Genomic DNA, 16,404 nt, shown 5'->3' with positions numbered 1-16,404 from the left:
AGGCGGATCCACTGAGAATGCATCCGCCTGCCAGCGCTCAGCCTCCGCTCCGCTCAGTGAGCGGACACCTGAACGCTGCTTGCAGCGTTCGGGTGTCCGCCTGGCCGTGCGGAGGCGAGCGGATCCGTCCACACTTACAATGTAAGTCAATGGGGACAGATCCGCTCAGACAACTTTCACACTTAGAAAATTTTCTAAGTTTTAATGCAGACGCATCCGTTCTGAACGGATGAAAACGTCTGCATTATCGGAGCGGATCCGTCTGATGAAACATCAGACGGATCTGCTCCGAACGCAAGTGTGAAAGTAGCCTGAGCTGCACCTAGGTCATGTGACTGATGAACGTGATGTCACTGGTCTAGGAAGAAGGAGCAGGGCTCACTGCCTCTTTAAAGGGAACCTGTCACCGGGATTTTGTGTATAGAGCTGAGGACATGGGCTGCTAGATGGTCGCTAGCACATCCGTAATACCCAGTCCCCATAGCTCTGTGTGCTTTTATTGTGTAAAATAAACGATTTGATACATATGTAAATTACCCTGAGATGAGTCCTGTCCCTGACTCATCTGACGTACAGGACTCCTCTCAGGGTAATTTGCATATGTATCAAATCGTTCTTTTTACACAATAAAAGCACACAGAGCTATGGGGACTGGGTATTGCGGATGTGCTAGCGACCATCTAGCAACCCATGTCCTCAGCTCTATACACAAAATCCCGGTGACAGGTTCCCTTTAAGCTGAATGGGCGGGGGTGGCAAGGAGCGAGACCCCCACTTTTTAGATACTGATAACCTATCCTGATAGATCAGCAATATTTTACTTCCAAAAAAAACCTTTAAGTCCTCCAGAGCTGCTCTTCACTGCTGTTGACAGGGTATTCCCTAACTCCCTCTATAAGCTTTGCTAAAATACATCAAATGAAACGAGATATAATTCCTCATAAACTTACATCATCACATGTGCGACACTGACATTGTAAACCACAGTGACCACCTTGGCATTACATGAGGGGCGTGGCCTGTTGACGTCACGCAGGTCTCTATTAATAGAGCGATTAGCCAATCAGCAGCCCTGGGCGTGGTTTACTTTCGTCACCATTCCCAGGCTCTGCCCTTCTATGCGTTTGGCTACGTGAGGTCTACGACAAAATGGCTGCCGTCATCGCGTCCGAAGTTAGGGGCGTGACGTAGGAGTTCCGCTGCACTTTGGGAAAACAACATGGCGACTTCCATGAGAAGCGAGTGACCTGTGAACCAGACGGAGGCGGTAGCTGCGGGTTGTTTGCTCTCAGGACGGGTATGAAGGTTATAGCGTCCAGGGCTTGGTCCCTCGTGGCTGAGCTAGCTGCACGATGTTACCTTACTCTGCACACTGCCCAGTAGTAGCAGCGGGACTATAACTCCCAACATGCAGTGACGTTTGGTAGTTGTAGTTCCACAGCTGTCACTGTATAAGATATATGTAGAATTGCACATGATCCAACATCACTTAATGCAGCATTTTCCCTGTGACGCCATATTGCGCCAAAGCATCACATGGCGCAGCCGCGCTCCGCTACAAGTCATAGGCGACGACGCCTCCACCGCTGCATTGCAAATAAGACACATTAAAATGCTCCAGTCGTTTTGTGTACACAGCTCCGGTGCAGACCTATGTGTCTCCATGGTGACAGACAGTAAACAGACCCTGTGCAGTGAATGGGGGCAGCGCTGCGGTAACAGCCCACACACCCACTGCCGGTGCTGATCGGTGGGGGTGCCGGACCCCCGCTGACGTGATGTCGATGACCGTCAATAGTTAAATGCTGCAGTACCCCTTTAACGTTCTTATAATTACAAATTCTACAACTTTCTGATCATCTTTGTGTTCCAATTCTTTGACATTTTTAAAATCTTTGCTTGCTGTCAGTAAAGGCTGACAGAAATGAAACCTTTCACAGCAGAGGGGTTGTTACTGTGTATCCTTTCTGCAACCCTGTTGGAGCCAGATCCCTCTCTTGTCCTGTTACAGTGTGTCAGTGCAGTCCAGGGTTTACTTATTTTTTTTCGTTGAGAATTTGTTGCTGTTCTTATAGGACGTTTGAATTTTTTCATGATTTTATTTTTATTTTTTCTGTTTTTGTTTTCCAGGTCCTGTGACTGATCGTCTGTATTCTTCGTAGGCGTAGAAGAAGGTAAATCTCCGTTATTTTTTTTCTCCGCCTCATCTTGTAATTTGCGTTCTCTGAGACCTCGCAGTCGTGTAACCGTCGTCCCTGTGTCGTTGTAGATGTGGGCTGTGATGCGGCTGCTCGGGGGGAACGCCCCCCTGGCGTCTCAGGCGTCCCGTTCGTTTTCTCTTGGTGAGTTTTTCAGAAAATCTGTGTTACCGGAATGGGGTGAACTGGTTTATAAATGGATATTCCATCTCTTCCTCATCGGTGGGGTCTGACTGCCAGGCCTCAGAAGGAAGGGCCCCCTTTTCTACAAACTAAAGTGGTCCTCCAACTACAAGAGCTTGGTCGTTACCTTAATGACCATAGACATCAATGGAGAGAGACTCGCACATGTCTCTTCCTGTATGCAATCACTGGTGGACACCTACAGGGCGGGGGTCCAAGAACCCACCTGTCTGTCTTTGTGGTATATCACGTATGTTGTATTAAAGGGGTTTTCTGGGCGTTCAGTATTGATCCCCTGTCCTCAGGATAGGTTGTCAGTATTGGATTGGTGGGGCTCAGACCTCCACGGACAGCTTGTTCCAGTGAACGTTGCGATCTCTGAGCCGTGCGTAGGCCACGTGACTGATGGACATGATGTCATTGGACTAGGAAGAGGTCACAGCCGGTCAGCCGTGGCTCATACCCCACCGATCAGATATCAATGACCCGGTAAAACCCCTTTAAAGAAGAAGCTCCAAGATGAGGAAGGTAGGTGACCGCTATAACCCGTCTCTGCCGTGTCTTCCAGGGAGCGCCAGTCTCTCCCGGGGTTGTCTGCCGCAGCCAAAGAATACAGATCGCTGGAACCAAAAGAGAGCACAGTTCGGGGTCTATGATAACATCGGGATTTTGGGTGAGTCAATGATAAGCAGTGGTATAAATCCTTTACAGAATCGCTCTCCCGCTTATAGCTACAACTCCCAACATATCCAGACAGTCTGCGGTTATCCGAGAATGCTGGGAGTTGTAGTTTAAAGGGTTTCTATCACTTCGTTTCACCTATTTAGCTTTCAGACACTAGCGATCCGCTAGTGTCTGCTCTATCTAACCATCCTAATATAAGAGCTTATTGTCCTGCCGTTTAGCTAAAAAAATAACTTATATAGATATGCTAATGAGCCTCTAGGTGCTATGGGGGCGTCATTAGCACCTAGAGGCTCCGTCTACCTTAACAAACTGCCGCCGCCCAGCGCGTCCCTCCAGCCCGCCCATCTCCAGCTGAAGCGATCCTCTCCGTGCGCGTCTCTGTTCTGCGCATGCGCAGTGAATGTCTGATCGCTTCCCTGCTCAGACATCTCCACTGCGCCTGCGCCGATGACGTCATAGTGCTCCGAGGAACAGGCGCAGTGGAGATGTCTGAGCAGGGAAGCGATCAGACATTCACTGCGCATGCGCCGAATACGAGGAGCATCGCATTCCGGAGGAGATGGACGGGCTGGAGGGACGCGCTGGGCGGCGGCAGTTTGTTAAGGTAGACGGAGCCTCTAGGTGCTAATGACACCCCCATAGCACCTAGAGGCTCATTTGCATATCTATATAAGTTATTTTTTTAGCTAAACGGCAGGACAATAAGCTCTTATATTAGGATGGTTAGATAGAGCAGACACTAGCGGAACGCTAGTGTCTGAAAGCTAAATAGGTGAAACGAAGTGATAGAAACCCTTTAATGTCAGCTGGAGAGCTGTAGGTTTGATTTCACGGCTGTAGGACCACAAAATGATGCACACTTTTTTATTTTTCTCTCTTTATAGGGCTTTGAAAAATACCTGAAAAAAGTGCATGGGCAAAAGGATACTACATTAAAAAACACATATTACATTTTAAAAAAAGCTGGCATGTTAAAATGCTAGAAAATACGACTATGAAGGAGCCCTTAACCACCTCAGCCCCCAGTGCTTAAACACCCTGAAAGACCAGGCCACTTTTTACACTTCTGACCTACACTACTTTCACCGTTTATTGCTCGGTCATGCAACTTACCACCCAAATGAATTTTACCTCCTTTTCTTCTCACTAATAGAGCTTTCATTTGGTGGTATTTCATTGCTGCTGACATTTTTACTTTTTTTGTTATTAATCGAAATTTAACGATTTTTTTTTGCAAAAAAATGACATTTTTCACTTTCAGTTGTAAAATTTTGCAAAAAAAACGACATCCATATAGAAATTTTGCTCTAAATTTATAGTTCTACATGTCTTTGATAAAAAAAAAATGTTTGGGTAAAAAAAAAATGGTTTGGGTAAAAGTTATAGCGTTTACAAACTATGGTACAAAAATGTGAATTTCCGCTTTTTGAAGCAGCTCTGACTTTCTGAGCTCCTGTCATGTTTCCTGAGGTTCTGCAATGCCCAGACAGTACAAACACCCCACAAATGACCCCATTTCGGAAAGTACACACCCTAAGGTATTCGCTGATGGGCATAGTGAGTTCATAGAACTTTTTATTTTTTGTCACAAGTTAGCGGAAAATGATGATTTTTTTTTTTTTTTTTTTTTTTCTTACAAAGTCTCATATTCCACTAACTTGTGACAAAAAATAAAAACTTCTATGAACTCACTATGCCCATAACGAAATACCTTGGGGTCTCTTCTTTCCAAAATGGGGTCACTTGTGGGGTAGTTATACTGCCCTGGCATTCTAGGGGCCCAAATGTGTGGTAAGGAGTTTGAAATCAAATTCTGAAAAAAATGACCTGTCAAATCCGAAAGGTGCTCTTTGGAATATGGGCCCCTTTGCCCACCTAGGCTGCAAAAAAGTGTCACACATCTGGTATCTCCGTACTCAGGAGAAGGTGGGGAATGTGTTTTGGGGTGTCATTTTATATATACCCATGCTGGGTGAGAGAAATATCTTGGCAAAAGACAACTTTTCCCATTTTTTTATACAAAGTTGGCATTTCACCAAGATATTTATCTCACCCAGCATGGGTATATATAAAATGACACCCCAAAACACATTCCCCACCTTCTCCTGAGTACGGAGATACCAGATGTGTGACACTTTTTTGCAGCCTAGGTGGGCAAAGGGGCCCATATTCCAAAGAGCACCTTTCGGATTTGACAGGTCATTTTTTTCAGAATTTGATTTCAAACTCCTTACCACACATTTGGGCCCCTAGAATGACAGGGCAGTATAACTACCCCACAAGTGACCCCATTTTGGAAAGAAGACACCCCAAGGTATTCCGTGAGGGGCATGGCGAGTTCCTAGAATTTTTTATTTTTTGTCACAAGTTAGTGAAAAATTATGATTTTTTTTTTTTTTTTTTTTTTCATACAAAGTCTCATATTCCACTAACTTGTGACAAAAAATAAAAACTTCCATGAACTCACTATGCCCATCAGCGAATACCTTGGGGTCTCTTCTTTCCAAAATGGGGTCACTTGTGGGGTAGTTATACTGCCCTGGCATTCTAGGGGCCCAAATGTGTGGTAAGGAGTTTGAAATCAAATTCAGTAAAAAATGACCTATGAAATCCAAAAGGTGCTCTTTGGAATGTGGGCCCCTTTGCCCACCTAGGCTGCAAAAAAGTGTCACACATCTGGTATCCCCGTACTCAGGAGAAGTTGAGGAATGTGTTTTGGGGTGTCTTTTTACATATACCCATGCTGGGTGAGATAAATATCTTGGTCAAATGCCAACTTTGTATAAAAAAATGGGAAAAGTTGTCTTTTGCCAAGATATTTCTCTCACCCAGCATGGGTATATGTAAAATGACACCCCAAAACACATTCCCCACCTTCTCCTGAGTACGGAGATACCAGATGTGTGACACTTTTTTGCAGCCTAGGTGGGCAAAGGGGCCCATATTCCAAAGAGCACCTTTCGGATTTGACAGGTCATTTTTTTCAGAATTTGATTTCAAACTCCTTACCACACATTTGGGCCCCTAGAATGCCAGGGCAGTATAACTACCCCACAAGTGACCCCATTTTGGAAAGAAGACACCCCAAGGTATTCGCTGATGGGCATAGTGAGTTCATGGAAATTTTTATTTTTTGTCACAAGTTAGTGGAATATGAGACTTTGTATGAAAAAAAAATCAAAAAAAAAAATCATCATTTTCCACTAACTTGTGACAAAAAATAAAAAATTCTAGGAACTTGCCATGCCCCTCACGGAATACCTTGGGGTGTCTTCTTTCTAAAATGGGGTCACTTGTGGGGTAGTTATACTGCCCTGGCATTCTAGGGGCCCAAATGTGTGGTAAGGAGTTTGAAATCAAATTCTGAAAAAAATGACCTGTCAAATCCGAAAGGTGCTCTTTGGAATATGGGCCCCTTTGCCCACCTAGGCTGCAAAAAAGTGTCACACATCTGGTATCTCCGTACTCAGGAGAAGGTGGGGAATGTGTTTTGGGGTGTCATTTTACATATACCCATGCTGGGTGAGAGAAATATCTTGGCAAAAGACAACTTTTCCCATTTTTTTTATACAAAGTTGGCATTTGACCAAGATATTTATCTCACCCAGCATGGGTATATGTAAAAAGACACCCCAAAACACATTCCTCAACTTCTCCTGAGTACGGGGATACCAGATGTGTGACACTTTTTTGCAGCCTAGGTGGGCAAAGGGGCCCACATTCCAAAGAGCACCTTTTGGATTTCATAGGTCATTTTTTACTGAATTTGATTTCAAACTCCTTACCACACATTTGGGCCCCTAGAATGCCAGGGCAGTATAACTACCCCACAAGTGACCCCATTTTGGAAAGAAGAGACCCCAAGGTATTCGCTGATAGGCATAGTGAGTTCATGGAAATTTTTATTTTTTGTCACAAGTTAGTGGAATATGAGACTTTGTATGAAAAAAAAAAAAAAAAAAAAAAAATCATCATTTTCCACTAACTTGTGACAAAAAATAAAAAATTCTAGGAACTTGCCATGCCCCTCACGGAATACCTTGGGGTGTCTTCTTTCCAAAATGGGGTCACTTGTGGGGTAGTTATACTGCCCTGGCATTTTCCAGGGGCCCTAATGTCTGGTAAGTAGGTAAATGACCTGTGAAATCCGAAAGGTGCTCTTTGGAATGTGGGCCCCTTTGCCCACCTAGGCTGCAAAAAAGTGTCACACATCTGGTATCTCCGTACTCAGGAGAAGGTGGGGAATGTGTTTTGGGGTGTCTTTTTACATATACCCATGCTGGGTGAGAGAAATATCTTGGCAAAAGACAACTTTTCCCATTTTTTTTATACAAAGTTGGCATTTGACCAAGATATTTATCTCACCCAGCATGGGTATATGTAAAATGACACCCCAAAACATATTCCCCAACTTCTGCTGAATACGGAGATACCACATGTGTGACACTTTTTTGCAGCCTAGGTGGGCAAAGGTGCCCAAATTCCTTTTAGGAGGGCATTTTTAGACATTTGGATACCAGACTTCTTCTCACGCTTTGGGGCCCCTAAAATGCCAGGGCAGTATAAATACCCCACATGTGACCCCATTTTGGAAAGAAGACACCCCAAGGTATTCAATGAGGGGCATGGCGAGTTCATTGAAAAAAAAAAAATTTGGCACAAGTTAGCGGAAATTGATTTTTTTGATTTTGTTCTCACAAAGTCTCCCTTTCCGCTAACTTGGGACAAAAATTTCAATCTTTCATGGACTCAATATGCCCCTCAGCGAATACCTTGGGGTGTCTTCTTTCCAAAATGGTGTTATTTGTGGGGTGTTTGTACTGCCCTGGCATTTGAGGGTCTCCGCAATCATTACATGTATGCCCAGCATTAGGAGTTTCTGCTATTCTCCTTATATTGAGCATACGGGTAATGAGATTTTTTTTTTCCGTTCAGCCTCTGGGCTGAAAGAAAAAAATGAACGGCACAGATTTCTTCATTCGCATCGATCAATGTGGATGAAAAAATCTCTGCCAAAAAAAGAAAAAGGAGGGGAAAGGCGTCTGCCAGGACATAGGAGCTCCGCCCAACATCCATACCCACTTCAGCTCGTATGCCCTGGCAAACCAGATTTCTCCATTCACATCAATCGATGTGGATGAATAAATCATTGCCGGGATTTTTTTTTTTATATATACAAAGTGTTTGCCAAAGTATATGAACACCGCCACCTCCTCAGCTCATATGCCTCGGCAAACGTATCTTTTACTGCAGAGGAGAAATCTCGTCTTGCAGCGCCGCATACACCGACTTGCGTGTAATCTGACAGCAGCGCAATGCTTCTGTCCGAATGCACATCAGTGCTGCAGCTAGTCGATCGGTTGGTCCACCTGAAAGGTAAAAAAAACAAAACAAAAAAGAAAAAACCAGGCCGCAAAGCAATAACTTTATTAACTGTTGAACAGAACATAGAAACTTTTTTTAAACTTTTTTAACTGAACATTTAACTTTTTTACTTACCGGTATTTTTTTTTTTGTTTAGTTTTTTTTACCTTTTATAGAACAAACCTCTCCTTCCCCATGGGACAATGTGCAAAGCGCAAATCGCCCAAAGATGTGGCGAAGTACATTATGCACTTTATCCCAGGTGAAAGGAGAGGTTTGCAGCAGCTGTGAGTGAATGGGCCCTAATAGCCCTGTGTACCTGTCCTGGTGAGATGTGATCCCTATGCTAAGTGTACCTGTGTGTGGTACTTCCGGAAACACTCTCCATAGCATAGGGCAGGGTGGTCAGCACAGTCAGGACAGAAATAGCGGGTGTCACGCCTTATTCCACTCCTGCTACAGACACGACATCTTTTTCGGGGTGACGGTTGGGTTGAGGTACCAGGAACGACACTGGGGAAATGTCGCTCGTGTAGACGGCTAACTACACTGGTGGATGGGGCCACGGAACCTCCTGGGTAAAGGAGGTTCTCGATGATCTCTTCCTGGAATTTGAGGAAGGATCCTGTTCTCCCAGCCTTACTGTAGAGAACAAAACTATTGTAGAGCGCCAATTGAATTAAATATACAGACACCTTCTTATACCAGCGTCTGGTTCTGCGGGAAACTAAATACGGAGACAACATCTGGTCATTGAAGTCCACCCCTCCCATGAGCGCATTATAGTCGTGGACACAGAGGGGCTTTTCAATGACACGGGTTGCTCGCTCAATTTGGATTGTCGTGTCTGCGTGAATGGAGGAGAGCATGTAAACGTCACGCTTGTCTCTCCATTTCACCGCGAGCAGTTCTTCGTTACACAAGGCAGCCCTCTGCCCCCTTGCAAGACGGGTGGTTACAAGCCGTTGGGGGAAGCCCACGCGACTAGTTCGCATGGTGCCACAGGCGCAAATCCGTTCTAGAAACAAATGCCTAAAGAGGGCCACACTTGTGTAGAAATTGTCCACATAAAGATGGTACCCCTTGCCGAATAAGGGTGACACCAAGTCCCAGACTGTCTTCCCACTGCTCCCCAGGTAGTCAGGGCAACCGACCGGCTCCAGGGTCTGATCTTTTCCCTCATAGATCCGAAATTTGTGGGTATAGCCTGTGGCCCTTTCACAGAGCTTATACAATTTGACCCCATACCGGGCACGCTTGCTTGGGATGTATTGTTTGAAGCCAAGGCGCCCGGTAAAATGTATTAGGGACTCGTCTACGCAGATGTTTTGCTCAGGGGTATACAAATCTGCAAATTTCAGGTTGAAATGGTCTATGAGGGGCCGAATTTTGTGGAGCCGGTCAAAAGCAGGGTGGCCTCTGGGACGGGAGGTGGTATTGTCGCTAAAATGCAGAAAACGTAGGATGGTCTCAAATCGTGTCCTGGACATAGCAGCAGAGAACATGGGCATGTGATGAATTGGGTGCGTTGACCAATATGACCGCAATTCATGCTTTTTTGTCAGGCCCATGTTGAGGAGAAGGCCCAAAAAAATTTTAAGCTCGGAAACTTGGACTGGTTTCCACCGGAAAGGCTGGGCATAATAGCTTCCCGGGTTAGCGGTTATAAATTGTGTGGCATACTGGTTGGTCTCTGCCACGACTAAGTCCAAGAGCTCCGCAGTCAAGAACAGCTCAAAAAATCCCAGGGCCGAACCGATTTGAGCCGTCTCAACCCGAACTCCAGACTGGGCGGTGAAAGGGGGAACTACTGGTGCGGCTGAAGTTGGTGACTGCCAATCAGGATTTGCCAGCACCTCAGGGACTCTAGGGGCTCTACGGGCCCGTCTTTGCGGTGGCTGCGACGGGGTAACTATTGCACGTGCCACCGTACCAGCTTCAACTGCCCTTCTGGTGCTCGCTACTTCACCAGGTTGTACGGCAGTGCTGGTACTAGGTCCAGGAAGGGCTGCGCTGCTGGTGTATGCCTCACCACGTGATCCGGCAGCGACAGCCCCACTCTGCTGCTCTTGAAGCGGATCCTGCGTAACCTGTGGTCTAGCGACATGGGGCCGGGTACGCCTGGTGCTGCCAGGGACCTCCACCTCCTCGTCCGAACTTTGGGTCAGAGAGCCACTGCTTTCCACAGGTTCATATTCTGACCCGCTAGATTCGTCAGATGAGGGTTCCCACTCCTCATCCGACTGGGTCAGAATCCTGTAGGCCTCTTCAGAAGAATACCCCCTGTTTGACATTTTGGACTACTAAATTTAGGGGTATTCCCTGAGACTACCCAAGAAAAAAAGCAAACCTGTCTTACAAAGGGGAGGCTAGCGAAGTACCGGAGGCTGCTGCGGTTGATAAAAAATATCAAAACTGATTTTTTTATCGCCGCAGTGCGTGTAAAATGAATGTGCAGTGATCAAAAAATAATAATTTTTTGTCACTGCGGTGGGGCGGGCGTGGGTGAACGCACGTGTGGGCGACCGATCAGGCCTGATCGGGCAAACACTGCGTTTTGGGTGGAGGGCGAGCTAAGGTGACACTAATACTATTATAGATCTGACCGTGATCAGTTTTGATCACTTACAGATACTATAAAAGTACAAATGCTGATTAGCGATACGCTAAACAGCGAATAAAAGTGACTGCGGTGCGGTGGGGTGGGCGCTAACTGACGCTAACTACCTAACCAAGGGGCCTAAACTATCCCTAAAACCTAACAGCCAATACCAGTGAAAAAAAAAAAGTGACAGTTTACACTGATCACTTTTTTTCCTTTCACTAGTGATTGACAGGGGCGATCAAAGGGGTGATCAAAGGGTTAATTGGGGTGCAGGTGGGTGATCTGGGGCTAAGGTGTAGTGTTTGGTGTACTCACAGTTCAGTCTGCTCCTGTGCTGGATCCAACCGACGAAAAGGACCAGCACAGGAGCAGACAAGCCATATAACAGATCATATTTACTAATATGATCTGTTATATGACTTTGGATTGGATTTTTTGAAAATCGCCAGCCTGCCAGCCAATGATCGTTGCTGGCAGGCTGGTGACGAACTTGTTCTTTGAATTTTGCCGGCCCGCGATGCGCATGCGCGGGCCGGCTTGGAGCGAAATCTCGCGTCTCGCGAGATGACGCGTATATGCGTGACTCTGCGCAGCGCTGCCACCTCCGGAACGCAATCCTGCGTTAGGCGGTCCGGAGGTGGTTAAAGGGGTTTATGAGAATACAGTTTCATATTTGAATATAAGAAAATATTTCCAAGAAATATAAGAAACTTTGTAATATATGTTATCAGAGAAAAATGCTTCCTTCTCCTTTTACCAGGCTCCTGCTTATAATTGTTATTTTTTTTACAACCGCATGCTGAACACATACATACTGTAGTTAAATATATCGTATTTTTCACTTTATAAGACAACATTTTATAAGACTCTACATTTTAGAGGAGGAAAATAAGAAAAAAATATTTTTCATCAGACACCCGTAAATATCAGGACATCACATCATACCCCCATATCAGCCCTCCATGTCAGACCTCAGATCAGCTTTTTTTCTTTTAGACCCCCATCAGGCTAAAATAAAAAACTTCCTTTCCTCTCCTGCGTCGCGCTCCCGTCTTCTCCGGCCCGTGCTGCACTGTCACGTGACTGCGTGCAGCGTCGGGTCATAGTGTGCACACTACATCCTGACGCTGTACGGGGTCAGGACAGTGTAGTGCGGGCCCTAGCAAGAAGACCAGGGAGGGTGAGTATCGGAAGCACTTGCAGCGCTTCTTTCCCGCTTCCGGCACCTAATGCATAATGGAAGCTCTTACTAGTATTTGCTTTATAAGACGCATGGCCATTTCCCCCCTACTTGGAGGGGGGAAAAGTACGTCTTATAAAGCGAAAAATACCTTGCATGTATTTTTTGTAAACATGGGTGCCTATGTGCAATAGATGTCGCTCACTGCGTATATCCATGGTTTCCATTGTAAAATCTCTCGGAGGCCTCTGACGCAGCCTTCTAATGCAGTGTAAAAAGGCACCTTAAGCATTTATAATATATTTTGTTTCCCCTCAGTCTTCTGTGCTGTTCACTCCGAACCAATTGGCTGCTCCTTTTCCGCTCTCGCAGCATTCAGTCTCAGAGAGAGAGAGACAGACTGCAGCTGCATCCCCCTCCTCCCTTGAACTTAATACAAACTTATAGACTGTTCTCAGTCTCGATCTGCAGATTTATTAACTTGTTTTTTCTTTTTATATTGCAGGTGACTTTAAAGCGCACCCCAAGCATTTGATCGTCGGCCCCTCGTGGATTAGAGGCTTTCAGGGGAACGAGCTGCAGAGGTGCATTAGGAAGAAGATGGCGATCGGAAGTCGTATGTTTTATGATGAAAGACATAAACTGAACAAAAGGATCAGTTACCTGTACAGGAGGTTCAACCGCTACGGAAAACAGCGCTGATGCCGCCTCGCCTACTGCGCCCCAAATAAATTATTCTTATTTCTTCAGAAGTCTTTGCTTCATTTTGTTGTTTTCTGCTTCATTAACTTCTGTAAAGTGAACCCTCCTGGAGCGTCTTGTTTAGTCCAGGCTCTTTGGGGTGTATCAGGCCCGAGTTACATAGAAGATTTAGTGACATTGTCTTCGATGTAATGTGTTAGAGAGGTATTCCGGTTGGTTAAAGGTATCCCCTATCCACTAGAGAACGGGGGCCCTGCAGCCCCCTGAAAAGAACAGAGCACCCGGTCACATAAGCGGGCGGCCATTCCTCTTTTTTTTTTTTTTTTTTCTATACGAGTTCCAGAACTAGCTAAGTACAGCGCAGGATAGGGGATAACTTTAACCAACCGGAATAACCCTTTAACCCATGGACTGCAGCGCCACCACAGGAAAAACAAAGCATTACATGGGGCACAATGAGCAAAGTAACGCGTGGTGGTGCCACCAGTGCGAGAGTCGCTGTCTGCTTGGACTACTCCATCAGGGCCTGTTTGAAATGAGTGGCTCTCACGCCATTTGGCACAATCACAAGGAATCCATAACAGTTCAGTGTTTATTCTTTAGATACGGGTCAGACGGACCAAAAATATACAGATAGAAATGTCAGATAACTGCAAAACACTTATGTCTCAGGCAGATATGTAAATGGTCACAGGTATGGTTTGGTTAGACACTGGGGGTTACAATTAGCAAAACTGGTGTTAAAGAAAACTGGGTTAGTTGCACCTAGCAACCAATCAGATTCCACCTTTCATTTTTTAGAGCTCCTTTGGAAAATAAAAGGTGGAATCTGATTGGTTGCTATCGGCAACAAAGCCAGTTTTCCTTTTCACCAGTTTGATAAATCTCCCCCAGGGTCTTGCCACAAGAAGGTGTAAAAGTTTCTCCCCTATTGCCCTATAAAAGGTTCTCAGAGGCTACCTTTGTGTAGTGTACCCCTTGTTGAGAGACAGTTGACTGGTAGGCATGCCTCTTCGAGGCACTCAGACATTTTGCCCAGTTGACAGACTTTGAAAGGGGTTCCATGATTGGACTGAGACAAGCGGGATGTTTCAACAAACTGCCCTCCATCTAGGCCGTTCTGACTTAGGTTTTAGGAGCAGTGGTTACGTGAGGGCGGGCACACCTGGCGAACAGGCTCCAGACAGACACCAGAAGGGAGGATCATTCAATTGATTGGCGAGCACGAGCAGCTCCCACAGTTTGGTTGTCCACCATCCAGAAACAACATTACATATCCCTGTCTCTGGCCAGACCATTTCCAGAAGCTTAACAGAAGGAAATGTGGTGTCCCGGCTCCCATTACATGTGCTGCCATTGACATTCTGGAATGTTATCGTGAATTAGTCAAGGTTATGTTTGAGATGCCATGATGGTCCGGGTGAAGTATGGAGGCCTCATGGTGAACGCTTCTATCCTGCCTTTGTCGCTCCACAGCATTCTGCCCAGTCTGTTGGTGTGATGATCTGGGGAGCCATCGGATATGACAGTTGGCCACCTCTACTAGTGATATGAGGGACACTAATAGCTCAGTGATATGTGCAGGACATCCTGCCACCACATGTGTTCCTCTCATGGCAGGGCCTTCAACTGGCATTTCTCAGCAGGACTATGCTCACTCGCACACAGCAAGGGTTTTCCAGAAATGCCTCCTCCAGATTATATCTCATCTTGTATCCTGGCTAGAGGCTGTATCTCATCTTATGTCCGGGCTAAAGGCTGTATCTCATCTTGTATCCAGACTAGAGGCCATATTTCATCTTGTATCCAGACTAGAGGCCATATCTCATCTTGTATCCGTGCTAGAGGCCGTATCTGATCTTGTATACAGTCTAGAGACTATCTCATCTTGTAACCATGCTAGAGGCCTTATCTCATCTTGTATCCAGTCCAGAGGCTGTATCTCATCCTGTATCCGGTCTTGAGGCCGTATCTCATCCTGTATCCGGGCTAGAGGCCGTATCTCATCTTGTATTTGGGCGCTAGAGGCTGTATCTCATCTTGTATCCGGTCTAGAGGCCGCATCTCATCTTGTATTTGGGCTAGAGGCTGTATCTCATCTTGTATCCGGTCTAGAGGCCGTATCTCATCCTGTATCTGGGCTAGAGGACGTATCTCATCTTGTATCCGGTCTAGAGGACGTATCTCATCTTGTATCTAGGCTAGAGGCCGTATCTCATCTTGTATCCAGTCCAGAGGCTGTATCTCATCCTGTATCCGGTCTTGAGGCCGTTTCTCATCTTGTATCCAGGCTAGAGGCCGTATCTCATCTTGTATTTGGGCTAGAGGCTGTATCTCATCTTGTATCCGGGCTAGAGGCCGTATCTCATCTTGTATCCGGGCTAGAGGCCGTATCTCATCTTGTATCCGGTCTAGAGGCCGTATCTCATCCTGTATCTGGGCTAGAGGACGTATCTCATCTTGTATCCGGTCTAGAGGACGTATCTCATCTTGTATCTAGGCTAGAGGCCGTATCTCATCTTGTATCTGGGCTAGAGGCCGTATTTCATCTTGTATCCGATCTAGAGGCTGTATCTCATCTTGTATCTAGGCTACAGGCCGTATCTCATCTTGTATCGGGGCTAGAGGCCGTATCTCACTTTTTTTTTTTTTTTTTAAACCAAATCTCTTTTTATTGAAATAGGCATTTGTTACACTTACAATTATGGATCCAATAACAGTTGCAGTAGCTATAACATTGACAATAACAATCGGAAAGATGTTTGCATTCAGTAAGCTTTTCCCTGGGTGTTGTTACATCCCTCCGGGTGTATTGTACAGTCGTGGCCAAAAGTTTTGAGAATGACACAAATATTAGTTTTCACAAAGTTTGCTGCTAAACTGCTTTTAGATCTTTGTTTCAGTTGTTTCTGTGATGTAGTGAAATATAATTACACGCACTTCATACGTTTCAGAGGTTTTTATCGACAATTACATGACATTTAGGCCTCATGCACACGACCGTTGTGTGCATCCGCGGCTGTTGTTCCGTTTTCCATTTTATTTCGCGGAAAAATCGGAAAATGCACTGTTTTGCAGCCGCGTCCGTGTTTCCTGTCCGTCAAAAAAATATGACCTGTCCTATTTTTTTAAACGGACAACGGTTCACGGACCCAGTCAAGTCAATGGGTCCGAGAAAAAACACGGATGCACACAAGATTGCCATCCGCGTCCGTTATCCTTGTCCGTAGGCTACTTTCACACAGACGGATCCGCTGATCCGTCTGCATAAAAGCTTTTTAGATCTGATTTTTCACTTCGTGAAAACTCAGATCCGACAGTACAGTCGTGGCCAAAAGTTTTGAGAATTACATAAATATTGGAAATTGGAAAAGTTGCTGCTTAAGTTTTTATAATAGCAATTTGCATATAGGGTACTCCAGAATGTTATGAAGAGTGATCAGATGAATTGCATAGTCCTTCTTTGCCATGAAAATTAACTTAAT

General features: G+C 45.5%; 1 protein-coding gene across 1 annotated transcript; it reads left to right on the top strand.

Annotated features, from left to right (window-relative positions):
* The first annotated feature begins 1,156 nt into the window (after positions 1 to 1,156).
* MRPL51 (mitochondrial ribosomal protein L51) lies at positions 1,157 to 12,969 on the top strand. Its single transcript, XM_040435652.1, has 5 exons — positions 1,157 to 1,297; positions 2,131 to 2,174; positions 2,270 to 2,342; positions 2,950 to 3,054; positions 12,723 to 12,969. The coding sequence occupies exons 3-5, from the start codon at positions 2,270 to 2,272 to the stop codon at positions 12,917 to 12,919; spliced, it is 375 nt and encodes a 124-aa protein (XP_040291586.1). The 5' UTR covers positions 1,157 to 1,297; positions 2,131 to 2,174; the 3' UTR covers positions 12,920 to 12,969.
* Positions 12,970 to 16,404: the final 3,435 nt, after the last annotated feature.

This window comes from Bufo bufo, chromosome 6 (genome assembly GCF_905171765.1).
Source record: "Bufo bufo chromosome 6, aBufBuf1.1, whole genome shotgun sequence".
NCBI lineage: Eukaryota > Metazoa > Chordata > Amphibia > Anura > Bufonidae > Bufo > Bufo bufo.
Note: the sequence above shows the minus strand (reverse complement) of the source record. Positions and strands in the feature narration are given on the sequence as shown.

Excerpts from the sequence above, each read along its gene's own strand:
- MRPL51 (XM_040435652.1), top strand. The coding sequence starts at position 2,270 with ATGTGGGCTGTGATGCGGCTGCTCGGGGGGAACGCCCCCCTGGCGTCT. Across the intron at positions 2,343-2,949 it reads GTCCCGTTCGTTTTCTCTTG|GGAGCGCCAGTCTCTCCCGG; the intron begins GTGAGTTTTTCA and ends CGTGTCTTCCAG. Across the intron at positions 3,055-12,722 it reads TGATAACATCGGGATTTTGG|GTGACTTTAAAGCGCACCCC; the intron begins GTGAGTCAATGA and ends TTTATATTGCAG.